The sequence below is a fragment of the Aquila chrysaetos genome, chromosome 6 (assembly GCF_900496995.4).
Source record: "Aquila chrysaetos chrysaetos chromosome 6, bAquChr1.4, whole genome shotgun sequence".
Taxonomy (NCBI): domain Eukaryota; kingdom Metazoa; phylum Chordata; class Aves; order Accipitriformes; family Accipitridae; genus Aquila; species Aquila chrysaetos.
The window spans coordinates 15,781,105-15,802,732 of NC_044009.1; the positions used below are offsets into that span (position 1 = coordinate 15,781,105).

General features: G+C 43.6%; 1 protein-coding gene across 46 annotated transcripts in view; it reads right to left on the bottom strand.

Moving 5' to 3' along the window:
* Positions 1-3,174: 3,174 nt before the first annotated feature.
* MAP2 (microtubule associated protein 2) overlaps positions 3,175-21,628 on the bottom strand; it is a 238,050-nt gene continuing 219,596 nt past the window's right edge. For 30 of the 46 annotated variants that reach the window (XM_030017079.1, XM_030017072.1, XM_030017074.1 and 27 more), the window contains 4 exons: positions 10,351-10,443; positions 8,705-8,786; positions 8,059-8,171; positions 3,175-7,358 (listed from right to left, as the gene is read on the bottom strand). In XM_030017079.1, coding sequence (XP_029872939.1) covers positions 7,143-7,358; positions 8,059-8,171; positions 8,705-8,786; positions 10,351-10,443 — 504 coding nt within the window. In that variant the 3' untranslated portion in view covers positions 3,175-7,142. The remainder of the gene's footprint in view (positions 7,359-8,058; positions 8,172-8,704; positions 8,787-10,350; positions 10,444-21,628) is intronic. The other 16 variants (XM_041124279.1, XM_041124278.1, XM_041124282.1 and 13 more) reach the window with 1 other exon arrangement.

A 21,628-nucleotide genomic window follows, 5' to 3' on the forward strand; every position in this document is an offset into this window, starting at 1 on the left:
CTCTTTGTACTATCATGAACTACACAAGATAAAAGTAGAGGGGAGTTTAAAAAAAAAAAAAAGGCCTGATTCTCTCCTTCCCAGGTGTTTTGTAAAAATTAAAGAAACCTAGGAAAGCTCTGTTTTTTCTTTAAGGGCTTCTAAACTCAGCATGAAAACATTCCAACTAAGGTTCTTCAGAACTCTCATTCACAGCTCTTCTTGCCAGCCCTGCTCAAACACAACACAACTATGTTTTCAGAAACGAGGATAAATTAATCCCTAAAACCATGCAATGAACCCCTAAAACTAACCAGGTTTGCTGCTGTTGCTATGTGAATTTGGGCAGGAACAGACCGTAGTCTAGCTGGATCAGATTCCATAAGGACAATCAGATATTTAATCCTTGGGCCACATTTAGCTGGAATCAGTAGGATTGGCATAGCACTCATGCATCTGTGAATCCTATTTCGAAACAGAGCAGAAACACAGATGCTCCAGTCACTGCAGAGAGTTATTGCTTTTGCATAATGTTCAAGCAACAATATTCACAGTCATTTAATTGCAATTAAATACATAATAGGTGCAGGTTATGCTCCAACTAGATAAGGCAGGGAGAGATGGAACAAAATCCTAGAGATGTCATAGGGGGGTCTCTGGACAAGACTCGGGGGGGGGGGGGTAAAAAATCCAGCTTTCACTGTCAGGGTATCACACCACCCCTCGGATCAGGACTCTCCAAGCTCCAAGATGTGACTGCTTTGGTAGTAGCTGCAAAACTTTTACTTCCTTTTGGGAAAAAAAGAAAACAAACCTCCTCCACTCAAACCCCACCCCACCTGAACACCTTTTTCACCTTCTTCCTGGAGAAGAAAGTGGGGATCTCTCGTCCCACTGAGTTACCAAACATGTCTTCCTCTCCACTGCTCAGAAGAGAGCTGAGAACTGCCTCCACCACATGCTTCTCCTTCCAGAGCAAGGGCACTCACACAAGCCAGGTGTGGGAGCCCCTCCATCAGGGCCACACTGTCTTTTATCTTTGACGCAGCAACCGGGACTTCTGCATGGCCACACACCTCTAGGTGAAAGGCCTTTTGCCTGCCACTCTGATCTGATCCATTTCTCTGACTCACCCACCTGTTTTTTCTACCACGTTCCTGTACAACAGAAGCTGCGATAGGCACAGGATGGACAGGTCTTCTGCACATCTAGCAAACACTGTAGCAGGAGTCCTGGGCTTCTCTCACTTTCAATAATCCTTCAGTTAATCTTAAGATTTTATTCACAGCTTGTACTCACCTCAGTGCTCCAACATCACAATCTGCTAGCAAATTATAAAATACATCACCTACCTCATGCTGGTAATAAGACACAACAATCAGAAATATCACCTCTTCTTTGTTCACTTTGAAAGGAGGAAACACGCTCTTACCAGCTGTCCTCAACCATTGGTCTAGCTGTGAATGCTTAAATCAGGATTTACCCTTTTGTTCTCAACCTCTTAATCCTTTTCCTTTTAGCAGATGATACATTAGTTCTGCCTTGTGCCTAAGCACCCTTAGGAGGGTACTTCTAATGGATAATTAACAACACTTAATTATTCCTCCAGGTAGTTTGACTGCATTTATTTATGAATATTGCAGCATTATGTGAAAAGTCCAGCTTGTTCAGGGCCTGGGAAACTTAAGGCAGTCTACTCAGTTGTATTTCCCTCCTACTGCTCAGGCTCCCAGCCACGTTCAGAGGATTATTCTTCTGTTAGCGAGTCCCACCGCTATCCCACTCTGCAGAATATGCAGACCTCACACAGTAGCTGATACTGAAGCTCTCATTCTGCCCGTGTCATTGCATCTGCATGGCGCAGGCTTGAAACCCCTCCAGGGCAGGCATCAGAGCAGGAAGAGGCATCAGAAGCAGCCTTACTTGAGCAGGTCCAGAGCGGGCAGTGCAAGGGCAGGAAAGCCTGAGAGGTGAGGCTTCCCTGTTTCCCCACACCACAGCCCCATGTTGAGAAGCCACCTGGTCCACACAGGTGGCTTGGGCCAGCACACAACATTTTCTGGAGCATTTCTTTGTTCTACTTGCAACACAGGGCTGCACTTCCTCCCTGACCCGAGCTAAGGCAGGAGTTTAAGCACCCACCAACGGATCCAAAACTACTTCAAGCAGCCCTCAAACGTCGGGCTGTTTCCCCGTTAGTTTTCAGGACGGCCCCAACAGCTCATAACCCACGGCTCCCATTACCTTCGATCCACACGACCCCACCGTCCTCAAGAAGCTGCAGGGAACCGGCCCCGACCACGCTCATCCGCCGCTGCCGGCTGGGCTGGGCTGAGCCGAGCCCAGCCCCTCACGGCGGGTGAGGGCGCTCCCGACAGCTATGAGAGGAGGGAGCGCTGCAGCCCAGCCCTCACGGCGCCAAACCAACGGCCGCTCGGCGACAGTTAACGGCTCCGCGGTATTTATAGCCCGCCGGAGCGCGCGCGCCCCCCTGCGGGCGCGAGGCAACCGTTGGCCGCGCGAGCCGTGCCGCGTGGTGGGGCGGAGCGGAGCGATAGCCGCCATTTCCCTGACGAGGGACGCTCTGGGGAATGGGGTGGCAGCCCTCAGGCCCGACGCCCCTCACGGCATCAGGCCTGTCAAGGCCAGCGGCTCCTGCCCGACGTGGGAGGGAGGCTGCCCCGCCGTTCAGCCAAAGCGGGAAGAGCAGTGGAGCCGTGATCCGAAGCTGCGACAAGTCCCAGCCAGCGGCCCAGCTGGCGACAAAGGGATATGGCTGTGACCGTTGGCAAAGCCTTCGCACACCTCTGCATCAAAGGCAGCCAAAGGAAACGCCGTGACGAGGGAGGGGAAGCGGGCTCATTCATGGGCCTTCTCAGCCAGCTCAGTGCAGGGCGATGCTAAACCTTGCCTCCAGGCTGGGACCCCAGGGTGAAGGAGAGGATAACGTATTCACACAAAGCAGGGAAATACTACTCCGCAGAAGAGAGCGCTAGCTGTAAAAACTGATTCTTTCGGCAAGAAGTAACAGGGATTAGCTGAGAAATATGACTTAATCTGCTCCGACTTCTCCTGGCAAGACTGACTATGCAGTGCCAGCAGGTGCATGATACTTCTTTTCCATGCAGGGCAGCAATGCGCAGTGATTGAGTGCAGGAGGAGGTGTTATCACAAACTGGAAACTGACACAAACAATTAGATGACAAGCGATTTTATTTTGCAAAACAATCACTATACAGCAACAAATACAATTGCAAATCGGATTGAAAAACATGAACTACCTACCACCAGCCATTCAAGAAATGCCTCTTTTATGGTAACAGGCTCTAGACTTACCAGAAAAAACACAGGTTTGTAACAGCAGACTGTATTCCTTGACATCCCAGCATACAGCATGTTTATTTGTTGGCTTTTTCTCTTTGCTAAAGTTGAAGTGGCTTTTATACGCTTGACTTTTCCAAGTGTGAAACTAATTTACCTTCCTGCAGTGGGAGTTGCTGGAGTTGCAGAGGGAGTTGCTTTAGCAATCTGACTAGTGAGTGAACTCGACACACACCTAGGCTAGAAATCTACCTGCATCAATTTTCATAGCGAATGTGATCTACTCTTCAAGGCATTTGCCTTTGAAGGGACATGTGTACTTGGATTTTGAACAGTATTTGGTCCAGCATGGAAAAAACTGCTCACGTGGTAGTCTGCACTGGCTGCCTTTCGACTCCCTTTGGGTCGTGTATATAGGCAAACTTAGATTTGTAAGCAGTCACGATGAGGTTACTACTGTACCTTAGCAGAGCGTTGAATGGATAATACCATTTACTGCTGTACAGTGAAAATATACATAGCCCTTGTGGGCACATGATTTTCCTCATCAGTATTAGTTTTTCCTCTACTGTTGCTGGACAGAGGTTTGCTCAACTTTGCTTGCTTTCTGCTTGTGGTTACATAGAAACAGAACTCTGCAGATGAGGCAGAAGCACTTTTTCTTTTGTCTCTACAGTTTGATGGATTATTAATTTAGGGCTCTCCCCTAGCTATCCAAACAAGGTTTCACCATTCCTTTTGTCTGGATTAATACTCTGCTTTGTTACAGAGTTGGGTCTCAGGCACCCAACATACCTGCTGGCTCAACATGCCTGTGGAAAAGAAACACAACGGATGCAGTTTCCAGGAAGCTGGCTCTATCTTCTTTAGTGGGCATTACGTATTTACAAAACCGTTGTTTTTAAAACCAACACTCTTCTTGCGAAGTTAAGATTAATATGAGCTTTTTCAGTGAACATCTAGAGTCATGTAACATAACTTGGTTTTTTTATTACTTAACAGCACAAAACTCTTGATTTCTTTTCATCTAACTCCACAGTGTTCTAGGATTCTTTCTATGGAAGGATGATAACGATTACAAAGTCTTTGCTTGAATCAAGACAAGAAAGCTCATTTTAATGCATGAAATAAATGACTTGGTGTGTTACACCACTCTAACTTTGGACTCATAGGTGGATTAACTAAGCTTCATTTTCTAGAGTATGTAAATTTTAAAAGCAGAATAAAAAAAAACCTTGAGTCTCAGGTTAACACTGTTCTCACTAGCTGGTGTTCAGCTTCAGAGAAGCTGAGGTTCAGTAGTACCATAGACTCTCTCCCACATTGGCAAAAGGCGTAAAAAAAAACCCCACTGCAAGGCTAATTTATATTGATTGATAGTATGATCAGAGCAATGTGATATACTGTTGTTTTTTCCTTCTGTCTTTCTGTCGTTTTTCTGGAAAAATGGGAAGAGGCTTTTAATGCCCCTCACTTCACTTCACACTGTTTCCATGTGAATTCTTAGGATTACTCTAAGCATAAAGTGTAACAAATACAAGGCAGAAATCAGAATCCTCCAGATGCACTTAGCATGGTTCTAACTTCACTGTTCTTTGTATAAAACAACCGACTTACAAACAGTATTAGGTACTTTATAGTGTGAAAAAGCTTTCTGCAGAGCTGAAATGTTGTGTGGGGGGCTGTTAGGAGTTCATCTTCAGTAAAATTTTTAGAGATGTAATAATTTTGTTTTGTCTTTGTATTGCTGTGACAGCTTAGCCAAAATCCCCCTTTGGTCCACTGAATATTTACTGTCTAGTAACTGTGCATTTACTACCTGAATTTAATGATGGGGAATCCTGTGCTATTAATTATTAGAATCCTTCTCCACAGACATAAAAATCTTCTCTATGAGTCTTTTCAGATCAAACCCCAACACACACACGCACACATACAAATTAAGGAAAAAGAACAGATCAAAAGCTTCCAACACACAATGTTAACCTAATACATGTATCAAGTATAGCTCAACTGACAGTGCAAAGTTTAGTTAAGAGATTTCAAAAGGAAAAGATCAAACAATCTGCAAGAATGTAAACTGGTCATTTCATAATGTCTACTATACATATAGTATCAGCAGATTATTTTCCGCTGATGAGTAATACTACCATATTACCTTCAGTGTTCTCTTAGTGTCCATAAGATAGTGTCGGAGTTCTCACAGATAACTCCGCTAGATCGGTTGTTTATATATCTCTGTCCTTTATCTTTTATGCACACTTTTTCTTATACTTTTTATAGTCAATATAATCCCACTTTGCTCAGATTTTAAGATGCCCTATTTGTTAATGAATCACTATGGCAACGCAGCCTAGGGAGCTCATTTTATTTATTCACGTACTACAATTTACAGGCATCTCTGTTATGTTTATCACTGTTATCTGAGTGCCTGAGTGTATACATGAGACATCACTAAAGGAGTGGAAACAACTTCTTAATACTTTTTATGTGTTTCAACTTTAGCAAAAGAAAAAAATAAATAAATTTAACATTCACTGTTACTACAGGAGTTTAGAAAGAAAGAAAGAAAGAAAGAAAGAAAGAAAGAAAGAAAGAAAGAAAGAAAGAAAAAAAAGCCAGAACCAAACTATTGTGGATTTTTCAAAAATCCAGAATCCAAACTCAGCCATCTTTGGAGACCCTTTTACAAACATCTGGACCCCACAAAAACCATACCTTTGTGAAGAAAGGGAGGGAAGGGAAGAGGGAAGGAATCCTTTTTCTAGCATCACAGAAGAGATTTGCATCTGGCACTAAAACAGGGTCACGGCTTTTAGTTGTTACAGAAAGCAACTTCATGCTAAGATTTTCATTTTTTTTAAATGTATTCTTATGAATAGGGAAAAAAAACCCTGCTAACATCTACTTTTACATACCTAAAATTGCAACACCAAAGGGTGCAAGAGACACAGATACTGTGAATAAAGAAGTAGAATATTCAAGTATATGAGGAGGGCATATCACAAATGGCCACAGAGAAATATATATATATAATACTGTATCAAACAGATGAAAAGGATGTGAAACCAGTGGTGCGTACACAAATCTAGCCGCTTAACCAACTTTCTAATCAGACACAAGTCCATTGGGGTGGAAGTACTTGCTTTCAACAGCTTTTTTACGTCACTTCCCCAAGCATGGTTCAAATGTTTTCAACTACTATTTTTAGTTATTAGTTAAATAATTTATTGGCTTTTCAGCTATACACTGACATAATTAACCAGGTCCAAAAAAATGTTAATAACTTAATTCAACTTTTGTTCTACTCATTTATACAAAATAACACATTTTTTTTAATTAAACTTGAATTTCTCTATATGCCCTTCCTTCTGGTAAGCAGACTGTTAATTTAACCTGTAATAACTTACAATGGGCAACTTTTTTTATTTCCCCATCCAGCAACAGAACAGTGAAATGAGGAACTTGGGGTATTAACAAGGCTTTTCAGAAAGAGGTGTATGGCCTTCAGGCACATGAAAGGTAAATGCATTTTATCATAGTACGGTACTCCATGCAAGACAGAGCAGAGCAACAATAATTGTCCAATGTAACATACTGCAGTTGTATACCCATATAAAGCCAGTGTCTTCCTGTTGTAAATGGAGATCAGGCCAATTTCTGCATCTATTTAATTATTTTTTTTTTCTGGTTTTTTTTAACTGTATGGTTAACTACAAGTCTTGGGATGTGACTTAGTTTTAGACATGGTAAAGAATGAATGTAACACCTGCTCTGAGCCCATTCCTGCCAAGAGCTCATGCCTAAATATTATTACTTCATACAATGCGAAATGAGCAAATTCATAAGCCCTGCTTAGCAAGGGCTGCCGTGACATCTTCAGCAAGGGTAGCAAGCTGGGGCGATTCAAGCAGGTTGATGCTTCCAGAGGATGAGACGTTGCTAAGTCTGCGTGGTGAAGCCACGCTGGACCTGCCTGGTGACTGCGTGATGATCTCAGCCCCGTGATCGACACGGGCTTTAGCATGCTCTCTGAAGTTTAGCTTCTGGCTGTCAATCTGCTCCAGGAAAGCAAAGAATTTAACACATTATACATTCACCAAATTATCTTGTTATAGATCACCTTTTGGGTCTCATTTTGTTTACTTTTAAGAACTCTTAAAAGGATTGAAGCTTCTTCACTCCTTAGAATAATTGAAACTGAAGATTTTAATATATATAATATTATGTTTAATATATACTGGCTTACTATGTTACATTCTCTTACTATTTTTGTCTCTGATGGATGCTTTAATAAGCAGTACCATTGTTCCTAGCTGTAGGAATTTAATAGATGTTTTATGAGCATTGTGATTTGTTTCCAAAATCTGTATTTTCCAATGTTTGTGGGAGTGATCTTACTTTTGAGATGTTTTCCTCCTGTTTCACAAAGCAGTCCTGATCCTCTGGGACACCCATACTACAAACTTATTAGATCACACCTATGCTATACAACAGTCCCAAACGAAGTTTATCTTTAGGGGAAAGCCAATGCACAAACTACAGGATGTTTCACTTTAAGATTGACTCTCAGCTTAGAAGTGGATGTGAGATTGGTCGTTCCAAATTCCAAAGGGAACAAATGGCATGTGAGCGTGCTTGAAGGAGAACACACACGTTTCCTACTCAAATGAGAGCCATCGCTGAATTCACAGCTCTAATAACTTCACTAGGCCTGGAGCACAGTGGTAGCCTTTTCTCTGATGGCTGTCCCCTTACCTTGACATTACCACCGCCAGGTACATGGTGGGCATTTTCCAGTGAACCAACTTTAGCCTGAGCTTTTTCTTTGAAATCCAGTTTCACACTCTCAATTTTTACACGCCCACCTCCTACACAGAAAAAGGAAATACAGATTAAGAGGCTGGAAAAGCTCAGGAGAAAGTCTGACCTGAGGCACACAGGTGCATTCACATTACTTCCCTTTTAGTTCCCTTTTAGAACTAAAATCATTTAGTTCTAATGATTTTAGAGAAGCACAGAATACCATGCTGCATGTTCAATAAAATGTAAAATCTTCAACACATATTCAAACTGTAAGCATGTGCTGCAGCCCTATTGATTTTCATGGGAATTAAGCATAAAGTATTTTGCTGACTTCAGTCTGCATTTCAGTATCTTATCAAACTGACATTATGCCACAGCAGCATCCTTCTGCATTACTTTTTTATCTCCTCTCTAAATTAGGTGGTCCCATATCTTTATGTCTTTATATATTTAGTTGAGTTAAGAATATTGGTTTTATTACCAAAGTTATTTACTTTCTCTTGGACTATAAAAGAGAATGGTATCATTCATGATTTCTCCTTCACATAACAGGATTAGGTCTTTGCTTTGTCCCACATCCCAGAAATTCCTACAATACCTGGCTTGTGGTGGATATTCTTGAGGGAGCCACACTTGGAAGTCACATGACTCAAGTCGATCTTCTTGGTTACGATTTGCACCTGTCAAAAGCGCACACACACACACACACGTTACAGGCAAGAAAAGAATAAAAAGCCAAGCCCTGCAGAGGAAGAGCCAAAGCCTCTACAAACCACTGGAAAAGGAGAGATGGTTAGTAGAAAACAGACCATGCCACAAAGGAGGAAACACCTGGATTAATACAGCAAGCTTCCTTCCCACCTAGGGAAATGACAGAGCTGGGTTAAGCTTTACTATTAGCAAAACAAAGAGGAGGACAAAGCAGATCAGCTTGTGGGTTCTTTCTAAAATGTTTCTGAGCCTCCTCTCAGGGTGGATGCTCCAAAGCCCTGCATGCAGCAGGACCCAACCCGTTTGCTTCTGCTCTTGAACGTGCATCCTGGCAACTAAGAATATTTCAGTAACTGGGTTTTTTTCCTCTACCATCTGTTTCACATTTTTCTGCATCTAAATATGGTAGGCATTTCATGACAATCCTCTACGGAGAGTCTGACAAATCTACAAATGTAACTCCTGCAGCTGTACCTGAGCTGGTTGGTGTTCAGCCAGCCGGCTCGGTGGTGCTTACCGGATGGCAGTGGCACCGTTCTGCTCAGCCAGGCAGCAGCACAGGCACCCTCCCTCCTGCTGCTCTGTGCCCTGCTGCCAGCCACATTACCATGACTACGCTGAGCCCAGCTAGGGAACAGCCACAGAGTGACAGTCCTGCATTGCTGCACTTCCAAGCAGCTCCCAGATGTGGCCCACAATCACAGTGACTGTGTTAGCAGGTCTTAAAAAGTTGCAGCCCCTCCAGGCCAGACAGGAGCTCCAGGATGACTGCAGTGCCACTGGTTTTGCTCATATCACCAGCAATGACTTAAGCCAGCACTGGTGGCTGTACTGAATCTGTTTGGATCAGACGTACCCACACCATCAGCTCTTCCATCTGAGGGGAGATAATTTCCATCAGGGGGATCCATAGCCACCTTAAGTTATTCCAGTGTAACTGCTAGAACTGATGGGTGTCTGGTCAAACCCTGAGCAACCTCAGTTTGTTATACTGGAATAATGCTGTGGCATTAGCATTAGCACTCCGCACGCTGGCTGATCACACCGTCTCTCTGAGCTTTCTTTGTTCTTATGTTTCATTTTTCTTCTTCCTCTCTGATGAATGCACGTAACTGAAAGGTTAGCTGAGGAAGGGCTGATGCACTGGAAGATGCCCAGCTGTGAGGCTGGAGTCTCACTGTGAGCTGCAGTCTCCGGAAATTACTTTCCTGGGCTGCTCCCATGAAACGCACAGAACCATTTCGCCTCACACTGGACTTTTACCTTCAGCGCCCTTGGGCTTTTAGACATAACCCTTCTTTTCTCATTTCCTTTTCCTGTCCAAGTTCTGGAAATGTGTTGTGGTCTGTGGAGAAAGATCAGGAGGCCACCACTGCATACACATGGCTCACACAACTACCAGACTAGACTCACATGTGAAACAGTAGCGAGAAGGAAAGTAGTGCTCAGAGGAAGGGAGACGGAGGGGTCTGGCTGTGCAAGGTGCGTCACCACAGTGGAGATGCCTGTTCACAGGGTGTCTGTACTACTTACATTTCCTCCCCCTGCAGAGTGTTTGATGTTATCTCTGGAACCACATCGGGATTGAATATCGCTAAAATCGATCTTCTTGTTTAAAATCCTAACCTAAAAGGAATTGGAGGTAACTTACTATATACCATACGCATGCTCCATCAGGGTGCAGGACAAGGGAGCTAGGGTAATTTTGCCTCTTGCTGTGACTCCTTCTGACACTTGTATTGAAATGTGAGAAGGTAAACCACACCAGTCTCTATGCTTAGTATGTTAACACACCATATGTAAATACACTATGCTGCTCTTTTTCTTCCTCACGAAGTGGTGGTGAAATACAAAGGGCAAAGTTTTTATACTGGGAGATATGAGAGGTGGCTTTCCCCTGAAAAGCTCAAAGAACTCCTTGCTTGCCTGGACTGGATGTAGGCCTTGGACAGTCTGTCCTAGACTCTTTTGAGTGACGGCCAGTGTTTCTGCTGGCCACAACGAGAAGATGGAAACCTCTTTCCCACAGCTCAGCACTCCAGCCTTTGATGCAGAAATCCAAGATCCAGCCAGCTCAGGCATGGGTTGAAATCCTGAGGTATTTCACCCCTCCTTCTGCCATACAGCTGTAACAGCAGCTACATTCATACAACAGACCTCAGAGTGAAAGGGGACTGGCAAAATTAATTAAACTGAAGTCAGAGCTCTCTACTGCTCTCTCTTTTTACTGTCGTCTACTAAAGGGCAATGCAGAAAACAACACCATCTGGAAACCTACAGCTGCAATCACTGCTTCTTCGTTTCTGGTGCTGGCCATAAAGTTGGTCACAACACCTTTCTGGTGCTAGCAGCATTGTGCTTCTCCCCTGTGCTCTTTGTTTCTGGCAGAACAAGTACCCAACTTTCCCTTGATGGTGCCAGCCTCCCTTACAGACGCCAGGAGCCCACATTTTTTCTGTGTCACCTTAGCCATGGATGCACTGCAGGCATATGACAGTGCCTGGAGGTGAACTCTGTGAAGGGCAGGCCACGCTATCCCATACTGGACCCCCATGTCACAGCAGTTCCTCCACCTGGCAGAACTCAGGTGCCACCAATGATTGCCCTCCCAGGGAACGATGTGCTGCTGGATGGCACTTACCAGTAGGCAGGGACAACTGGGTGCAAGGTACACACCTGAGTGACACCACTTCAGACTTCTTTCTGACCAAGGGCAGGGGACTGTGCTCACCAGTATTAGGCTTTTCAGGTGTGTGAGAAGGCGTTTCTGGCCAAGGCTGCACCTGCCTTCTTTGCACCAGGAGCTTTTACTTACTCAAAGAGTGCCACCTGTGCAGCATATTCTTTCTCTGGGTTAAATATGAAGTCTTTATTCAAATGTTATGTTGGATTTTATTTATCTCTATGATATTAATACACAATATGAATTTACACTCTTTCCTGTACAGAAAGCCACAGAATTTGGGGCATTATCTATTAATTTTGCTTATTGGCACTTGTAGAGCCTTCACTGACATATTACTTAGCACAGTCCTGTTGGCTGCTGTTGTAGGTAAACCTACAGTGACTAACTGATACTGAGATAAGAGAGACAGAAAGATACACCAGGGTACCTTATTGCAGCTTCTTACCACTCCAAGAACACAAAGCAGCTGCAAACCAGCTGAGGCAGTCAGTGGGAGGCAGAAGAACCCTCTGCAGTTTCTGCTTCCTGGCTTCAGGTCCCCAAACCGCCCCAGGCTCCCTGACAAATCTGAGACAAATCACTTCTTGTGTGCCTCAGCTCTCCAAACTAGGAAAAGAAAATTTGCCCCTTATAGGGATATCAGATATTGCAGCTCTTGGCTCCTGCAGCGGGGATAATGTCACATTTAGATAACAAGTTGAATCCTCTAGCACTGAACACCTGGAGCACACCCTTGACTTAAGCCCAGTAAACTCCGAGAAGAAATTTTCAGAAGGTCACACTTGCAGCTACTGTGAAGAATTTCTTCACAGCAAGCTGTTTCATGAGTCCCCCTCATTACATATAATGTAATCACTACATCAGTCAAACCATTAGGATGTTAAGTGTTCTCTCACTTTAATTGGTAAAGATCTGTGGTGATGGCATGCTCAGTAATAAGGCTGATAGCACCAGAAAACTCCACAACTGGCAGGTCACCTTCAGAAGGGCATCTTCAGTAGGGAAACTGATTTCTATCTTTCTCCCTCCTATCTGGCTTAATCCATCCGAGTAAATCAATGTACACTGAAACACAAAAGCAAATGCCTTTGGAGTTTTATGCTTGTGCTTTTTCTCAATATACTATTTGTTTAAAAATGTACCCCAGTACTATACAAGACAGGTGTCACATCAGTTACAGAAACACACGTCAGATGTGCAGTCAGATCTGGCTCCCAGTGGGCTTCAGGCCAGACACAACTGGGCAAAACAGAAAGCCGTCCTAGCACTTTCTGAGCACATTTCTCTCAGCAATAGATCAGCAGCACCTCTCAGCAATGGCCACAGGGATGCATTTGCTCTGAAAATGCTGACTTAGCAGTCATGACAAGACCTCAGCACTGTGCACTGGGGGCCTGTAGCTTAAAATGGAGCCAAAGCAAGGTGATAAGTTCAGAGGGTGCCTTTGATCAAGTGCCTAAAGGTTGATTTCCACCCAGAAGTCTGACAGTTTATGAGTCTTATGGCCCATGGACCTGGCTAGCAGATATGTAAAGGACCAATCATCTCAATTATACTCTCTGTCTCACTGGGTGAAATGTGTCCCTGTGGAGAGGGGCCAGCAGGAGACCTATGTCCTATGCTTAGGGCTGAAGTGAGCTGAGTGATGTGGCTGTGTTGTGCTGGTCATCTGGCATGGGGAGGAACTGCACTGATCCAGGTTTTCCCTGATGATCTGTTTCTCCCTTTCCTGGAATAGATCAATATCCCTGCACTTACTTCAATCGTGACTGCCCTCTATAACTAAGTGTTCCACAAACTAAGGGAGCCTTGTTTCCTATAGATTAAGGCTTTAAACTGCTTAATCCCTCCATCCTATATTCTTCAGCAAGCCCTATCCCCTCTTGCCAGCAAGTATCTCCCAAGCTTTCTCCCAGGTCTGCTAGACTGGGTAAATAGAAGCCAATACACAAGCGGCCAGCTGCTTGTTGTCTCTGATTGTGGAGAAGGGCTGAGTTATCACTGCCTTTACCCCAATGACAGTATTATGCTAAGTCTCTGTTTCGTACCCAGTCAACAACTATCACCCAACTTGGAAGGACTGCCTGCGTTTCTAATCACTGCTCCCTTGCCAGCACTGTTGGAATTGCCAGCTAGCCAGCACGACTGCAAGAGCTTTGTTTCCTTTGAGAAATCAGACTGTAAACACAAGAGGGAGAGTACCAGAGAGGGACAGGAACTATTTAGGCTAAAGAGAAACTTTGGCTTGCAAACAAAGAATGTAAACTGACTGTGAATTATTTGAAGCTGGAATCTGGAGGGCCATTTGTAACTCTCAGAGCAGGGAGGCTCTGCAACTGCCTCCCAAGGGAACAGAGCTACAACAAGAAAAGGGTAAACTTTTATGATAGCACTTGATGAAAGGAATTAGATGATGCAGCTGCCTGCAATAGAGACAGCACGAACACCGTGACTCACCAGGAAGGTCTCTGTGTTCCTGAATGTGTATGTACATCTTGTGTGGGGGTGGAGGTGTGGTAGGGATGTACATATATGTACTTCAATTCTGCTGCACATTAAATGAAAGATCAAGCCTGCTCATACTCTCATTCAGAAAAGGGAACATTTTAGTCTGTGGCAGAAACAGGACTGCTTTCTATTCACACCCACTAAACATCCCAACAAGATAATGTCCTGACAGAGTCCCTCACAACCCTTGTGCTGACCTGCCCGTCTGAAATGGGTACATTCTCTTCTGATCTGGTGCTAGTTTGCCCAGATTTGCCCAGATGCTGGACAGGGCCTGGAAGTCAGTATTTTGATCAGGACCAAGCTGAGGTTCCTCAGCATTTGTCATATCTACATGAAGTTAAACCACAGTGGAAAAATTAAGCCTTACAAACAATGCTGGGTTTATTCCACAAAACCACATTGCCCAAGGAAAAACTGGCTTCCGTCTAAAGCCCCGAGAGTCTGACAGACCTTCCCCCCCCTCTCTGTCCTCTGATGACTCCTCAGCAATGATCCAGAATTGAAGGCCAGGGCAGACCGTGTGCCAATATGCACACAGTATAGCCTCACTGACTCACACTACTTCTAGGTAGTCCCCAGCAGGTATCAGACACGGTGCTCCAAAACCTTCTGTGCTGGTTGAATGCTATCTGTTAAAGTACTGGGAGATGCAGAGCATTTATGGGTAGCCTGCTAGGAAACCAACTGTTGAAGGTATTTTTCTCAGAGTTCATGTAGATGAGGCATATATTGATCTACACTCAGCAGGGTAAACTAACTCCCTTCCTACATATAGTGGCCCAGCTGGCAATCTAAACAGGAAGGGGCTGTGGTCCAAGGGCAACATCTACACTAGACCAGAGGGGATGTTTTTGGGTTAAGCTGGCTGACATGAGGAGAAGAGACAGGCTAGCAATACCTGTGAATCTCCCAGTTAGATATATGCCTCTCTAAGACTGTTCACAGAAAGTGAATTTGGATTTCCAAGTCTCTATGTACAACAGTCACCAGTCCCGGGGCCTCGAGCAGGCCCCTCCTCTGTCAGTACTGCACCACTGGGTTCAAGATGAGCAGAAATTTGTAGAAACACTGAGTGGAAGGCAGAGAAATGCAAGAGAGAATTCCATTCAGTTGTGCCTCACTGCTAAAGACAACATCGATGACTGAAAACTGTTTATGAAAGAGAAAGAATTATGTTCCATTGCTGCCTAGAATCATTCAGTTCCGCTGCTTTTCACAACAAGAGGGAAAGCCCCTAACTTACCAGCATCTGGGCAGAGAATCCATGAACAGCTTCTCTCCTGTGGTGTACTACACTGGTACACACCAAAACAAAGATACTCGAAGAACAAAAATTTTGATGCTGATGAAATTACAGGCTGTGAATATACTTTCTGAGACGCTGATGGTTTATGTTCTCTCTGCCTTGCAATTATGGCCTCTGAGAAGCTCTGCCACAAACACTGTGCCTAAAGCATTTAAAAATACTCTAACTTGGCTCCACTTGCCGTTTGAACATGCTGTGGGGCTGTGATATTGGGAAAAGCTCCCAGACTCCTAACAACTTATCAAAAAGGGCAGGTTCCTCCTATTTACCACAGCATCACAGTAATTTGACAGAGCGACCTCCCAGGAACTAGACATTATTTCAGTGTTTGGTCTCCTGGTTAACACAGGGATTGAGCGAGACAAGAAATGGTTTGAATAAGGTTAAGGTTAAAACCTGATTAGAATCAAGAGGCAGTTCTAAGTGCTTCCAAATCTATATGCTGCCAAGGACAGGTGATACTACAGTTTTCATGCTCCTGGCAGAGGCTACAGGTAGAGGAAAGGGAGGGGGGAGGGTATTTATTTGGCCTAGCAAAGTCCTTGAAGGGAAAGACTGTGCCTCAGACTTTCCACATCTACAAACAGAGCTTGCAATCATGTTCAGCTTTTGCACTCCTGAAATTACTGGTGTCCTAGTTTCAGCTGGGATAGAGTTAACTGTCTTCCTAGTAGCTGGTACAATGCTATGTTTTGAGTTCAGTATGAGAAGAATGTTGATAACACTGATGTTTTCAGTTGTTGCTAAGTAGTGTTTAGTCTAAAATCAAGGATTTTTCAGCTTCTCATGCCCAGCCAGCGAGAAAGCTGGAGGGGCACGAGAAGTTGGGAGGGGACACAGCCAGGACAGCTGACCCAAACTGGCCAACGGGGTATTCCATACCATGGGATGTCCCATCTAGTATAGGAACTGGGAAGTGGGGGCGGGGAATCGCTGCTCGGGGACTAGCTGGGTGTTGGTCGGCGGGTGGTGAGCAGTTGCACTGCGCATCATTTGTACATTCCAATCCTTTCATTATTGCTGTTGTCATTTTATTAGTGTTATCATTATCATTATTAGTTTCTTCTTTTCTGTTCTATTAAACCGTTCTTATCTCAACCCACGGGTTTTGCTTCTTTTCCCGATTTTCTCCCCCATCCCACTGGGTGGGGGGGAGTGAGTGAGTGGCTGCGTGGTGTTTAGTTGCTGGCTGGGGTTAAACCATGACAACTCCTCACTAAATTTGGGGAGCTGATCAAAAGAATGGTAAAAGAGATTGAAGCAGACTCACACACACCAAATAAATGAGATCCTAGGAGCTCAATTAATTCAACCAAAACACAGGATCCTTGTTTTAGTACTCCCTTAAAAAAAAAACCAAACAAAAAAACCCCAAGCCAGTTTTTGCTAAACTATGGAGTTTGATACTTAAATTTTAGACACAACAGTCCCTACTTACAGAAAGAGTACTAATAGCTTCAAATATCAAGTGTCGAGCATCAAGTATCACAGTTTTCAAATCAGTTTCCTTTTCTTTAAGAAGGGATGAGTTTTGAGTCGCTATGTCTGGATTTTCTTGAGGTTCCAGCATAATGGAGAAAATTAGGTTGTTCAGTTCAAGTTCAAAAAAATACCTTGTGTTTATCTCTTCATGCAAGCTGGCTCTCCCAGAGATCAGCAGCTATGTCCCTTAGCATCTCTTTTTATTGTTCAAATCCAAATTTCCAAGACGAAAACTAAGGTTTTTATCCTTTTCTTTCCTGCCCTTTCCCATCTAGCAAAATAAACTCTTTCTTACCTTTCTGTGCAAGACAGAACACTATTATATGACCAAACAGTTTATGTATCGCCTGAACATTTTTCCCAAAAGAACAACCTTCCCCATTTTATTGCCAAAATCTAGACTAGTTAGAGCTCAGCTGAAAATGCCTCCTCTGCTGAACTTGCTGCTGGGATGACTCAGACTTTCACAGGAATTTGTGTCCTGGTAATTTCAAGGTACTCTAGAAAAAAGCTTCTCCCCTTGATATTAATGAGAGACCAACAATGTATAGTAAGTCATGGCCGGGCTTTGTCTCCTCTAACATTAGCCTGCTAAGAGTTGGAACTGGTCACTTAAGCTGCCACTGTAGTCGGTGGAAAGATATTGAATCCTCCAGAAAGTGATACCTTCAACTCTAACTGGACAGATCGAACACACCCCATTCGACTGGCAGAAATCAACGCACTGCTGCTAACTGCCTTCAAAAGAGGGAGAAGCATCGGCTTATGGCTACTGTAGTCATTGGAAGTTTTGTTAGTGGCTAGAGCCCCATCAGACAGCTTGTGACCCTCCTGATTGTGGTTCACAGTTTGTCCTCAATGAGCATGATGCACATTTTACAGATGGTTGAGGCAGAGCAGTGATGTTACTCTGTCTCAGCTACATAGAAAGTGAATGTCAGCTCTGGATACAAAGTCCTAACTCCCTGCTCATTTCTACCAACGAAACACCTCTCCTCAAAGAAACTTTCCGAAACTTGCTAGAGCCTGGCTTCAGTTTTCTAAAATATGAGTCAGGAAGAAGATCTTGCTTTTTATCCAGAATAATTCAAGGCTTAACTGTACAGACTGTACTCGGGCAAGCCTTCCATTAAATGAGTACAGTCTGAACACAGGAGCTGCAAGATGTTATTTCTGTACAACCTGCAATGATCAGCCAAAATACTAAATTTCAAAAACTTAAAAATCATGGTTTTGAGCCATGACAGAGTTCTGAAGGTGTGCCTGAAACTCCTAATTTTACTTTGCATTTGTAGATTTGCAATTAACAAGGGATGAATTAGTTTCTAATTTTCAGTCTAGAACAAATCCCTTCAAATGTCTTGCAAACCCACAAAACCGGGAATGTATAAAGAAAACAAAAGCAGACTGACAGAGATGAATTTATCTTACAGTTGTGAACTGTTGACTTGGTAAATGCACAAACTTATTCCAATGAATGCAGCTAACAGTGTGGAAACAATTGCCTCCTCGTCTCTCATTAGCTAAGTACTTTAACAACAGCCACGTTACAATGCCAATCCACATTTTCCTATACAGCTGCCTCCTGCGGCTCTGGCTGGGGAAGGCACCAAAGCTTGAACCTTATAAGCTCACTTACGTTCATCACTGTCCTGAGCAGGGACATTCTCTTAACTTGGGCCAAAGTGTTTTTGGCTCAACTATGCTGCAGATCACAATGGACTGGAGAAAAAGTGCATGATGTGCCAGAAGGAGATGGGAGACAGAATGGGACCCAGCAACAGCTCAGATTGCACTTTTTGTTAGGCCTATATTCTCCACTATCTTTTAGGACACTCTTCATCAGCCAGTGCACCAATAGCATATAATCTAGTTCTTCAGATTAATCTTTGGGCAGTCATCAGTGTTCATAACGTGGTGCAAAGACATGTGAAACAAGAGGAAGAGGAATTACAAGATGCCCTCTCAAAGGGAACTTGCTGAATACCCTTTTGACCTGCAGTTCTCCCAGGAGGTGCTCAGCTCTGGTGTGCCACCAGACCTGTCTCTGCACTGACTCTGCATCCTGGCAGGCTGTAGCTGAGGCAGGGAGCACTTCAGAAGCCTACTGTTCTCTGCAGACTGGGTCGTAAACTGTGGGAGGGTGTGGGGGTGTGTTGTGGAGGAATCTCTCCTGCCATCCAAACTGATTTTGAAGCTAACAAAAAATTGTGCAAAGATGACGACAGATATCCATCCAAGCCTCCTCTTTTGCCCAGCTCTGAGATGTCTTACCCTTCCCTGTGCCAGTCTATTTTATCATCTAATGCAGATGCCCGTTCTCCTTGCCAGCATTTTTGTGGTTTCTGGACTGGTTCTACTGAATAGTGGTGTAACCAATTTATTCAGACTTTATGACCCATGACTAATTGCACTTTGTTTTCTACAGTTTAGGGAAGATGGTGAAGTTCTTCTTTCATCTTCCTAACTTCATTCTTCAACATGTCTTAGGTATTTAATTTTTCTATGTGTCATCTTACTTCTTACAAGGTCCCTGGCTGTTACTATAGTTAGTGATATTTTAAACCTTATGCATGGCATTCTAGTCTGTATAGCTCCATTCACTTTGATGAAGCTATGCTGATTCACATCGAGTGAAGTCCTCACCCATGGCTGAGATTTAAGGGGTACATTTTAAGATTAAATTAAAAGAAATCTAGGTCAGCTTTATCCTTGGTTGCTGGCCTATGATGCTTTGTAAATAGTCTGCATGGTCAGTAATGAAAAGATTCAATTAAGGCACTTTGGTACTCCACTATGGTACAAACCACATCCATAGACAGGATTTCAAGAAGAAAAAAAATCCAAACAGAAAAGAAAAACCCCAGTCTTGGCATCTGAAACAGATTTCCAACCCCTTCCCCCAGCTCCCCCATGCTTCCCTTGGGCTGTCTGAGAAATAACAGATGCAAATGGGTTACTTTTGAAAGCAAAGCATTTCCTCCACAGCTGATGCAGTGCGAAAATCCATCTGAAGCCCAGCAGACATACCCATGAGCAAGTCGCCTCTGATCTTTGCCAAGAATGATACATTTCACCATAATCTACTATAAAGAGAAAACCAGACAACCACCTACTGGCTGCATCACAGAGCAGAGAAGCCCTCGTTTCTCCAGACTGCAGAATACCAATTAAGCACATCTCAAGCCATCTATTTCTAGTAGGAGCTTAATGCAGTGCAAAGTTAGCTTGCTTCTTCCCCTAGAAGCATGCTCTTCCCCCCCCCCCCCCCCCGCCCTGTCAGGTGGAGTGATTTCTCTCCTTTTCTTTGTTTATGTGGCTGGCAAGTCAGAGCTGAAGTAAAATCAGTCTGCTGTCTGATGAGCTTTTGATGAAATTGAAAGCACTGCATTTCTTGATTTATTTAGCATTCAAACATCCCCTTCTTCTTCAGTTCTGCACCTCAGCCTCTGGCAGTTTCAGAGTGCGGCTGCTTTCTCTAGGACAGCTGTAAGCTAAGAAAAGACCTTGTGCTAGGTTCAGATATGCCTCTGGTGAAAGGATAGTCTGTCTCCAAATGACACTTTTGGGCTGCATATCTGTATTCCTTTAGTGATTTGCATGTCATGTTTATGTACTTAACTTGCCCAGATATATGCTGGCTTTTTGTTTGCTTGTTTTTCCTGTGGTTATTGCTATCAGCACTTCCAGTTCAGGTTATAAAACTTGAGCAGCTTTCTGTTTGTTTCATGTATCATCACTAAAAGCAGATAGCAGATAACAGCTCATTTCAGCCAGTGCGATATTTGCTACCAGACATTAAAGAAGTGTGCAGACACAAGGAAATGAAATTAGCTTTCATGTGTTCCTCTCACAGACTCTATAAAATTCAACTGCAGAAATTGGAAAAGAATTAATCCTAAAACCTCTTGTCTAGACTGAGCAACTATGGCATAAAGGAAACATAAAGGAAAAACTCAGTGAGTCTTAGCCCAACCCACAGCCCAGTGGCCATATACCACTGGGAATTAAAAAATGCTTTAGCTTCAGTGACTTTATGTCCACCCAGCAGATTTCCCCTGTGATCCCCGAGAGTGAAACGCCAACTGCTGTGCCATCCTTCACTAACCAGCAAAGACTCTGTGCAACTCTATAGAACTGCTAAGGAAATGTAGCTGTCTAGGCATGGTGTTTACATAGAAATACAATTTGCTGTGGCCCCCAGTCTTATACGGTTGTTACAGTCCACAGAGAGTAATAGGGAAGAGGAGGATAGGCTAATGCGGTGCTGGTTTCAAGCCCCACGTCCAGCAGCTGGGCTTGTTATGAGGAATGCTAATCCAGATGCACAGTCTGAACTGGTGTTCCAAGCCTCCTGGAGCCCCTGTGCACCGTGACCATCTGCTACACAATATGTCAAATGGGAGTTGAACTCCCATACAAAATAATTACACAGACACTTGTCAAAACAAATGCAGAAGAACCTTTGCTGAGGCATTATCTTCTTGACTTTATATAGTAACTGGCTACTGTCCAAATCCTGGAAAGCACTGAATGTGTTAATTTACCATGAAAAGGGGATCAATGCCTAAGAGATACCCTGCTGTTTAAAAGATGAGCCTGGTTTTTTTCCTCTGGAAGACCTGCAGTAGGCATAGGGTTGCAATGTTAAGTTTTGATCCAATTTATTATTTTTTTCCGAGACAGCATTAGGCAAACCTCACTGTTCTGTATGTTCCATTTTGAATTCCAAAACTCAGAGATATATATAGAGAGAGATATATATAAGTATGTATATATATATATATATATATATATAGGTATCTGATCTGGAAACACCATGCAAC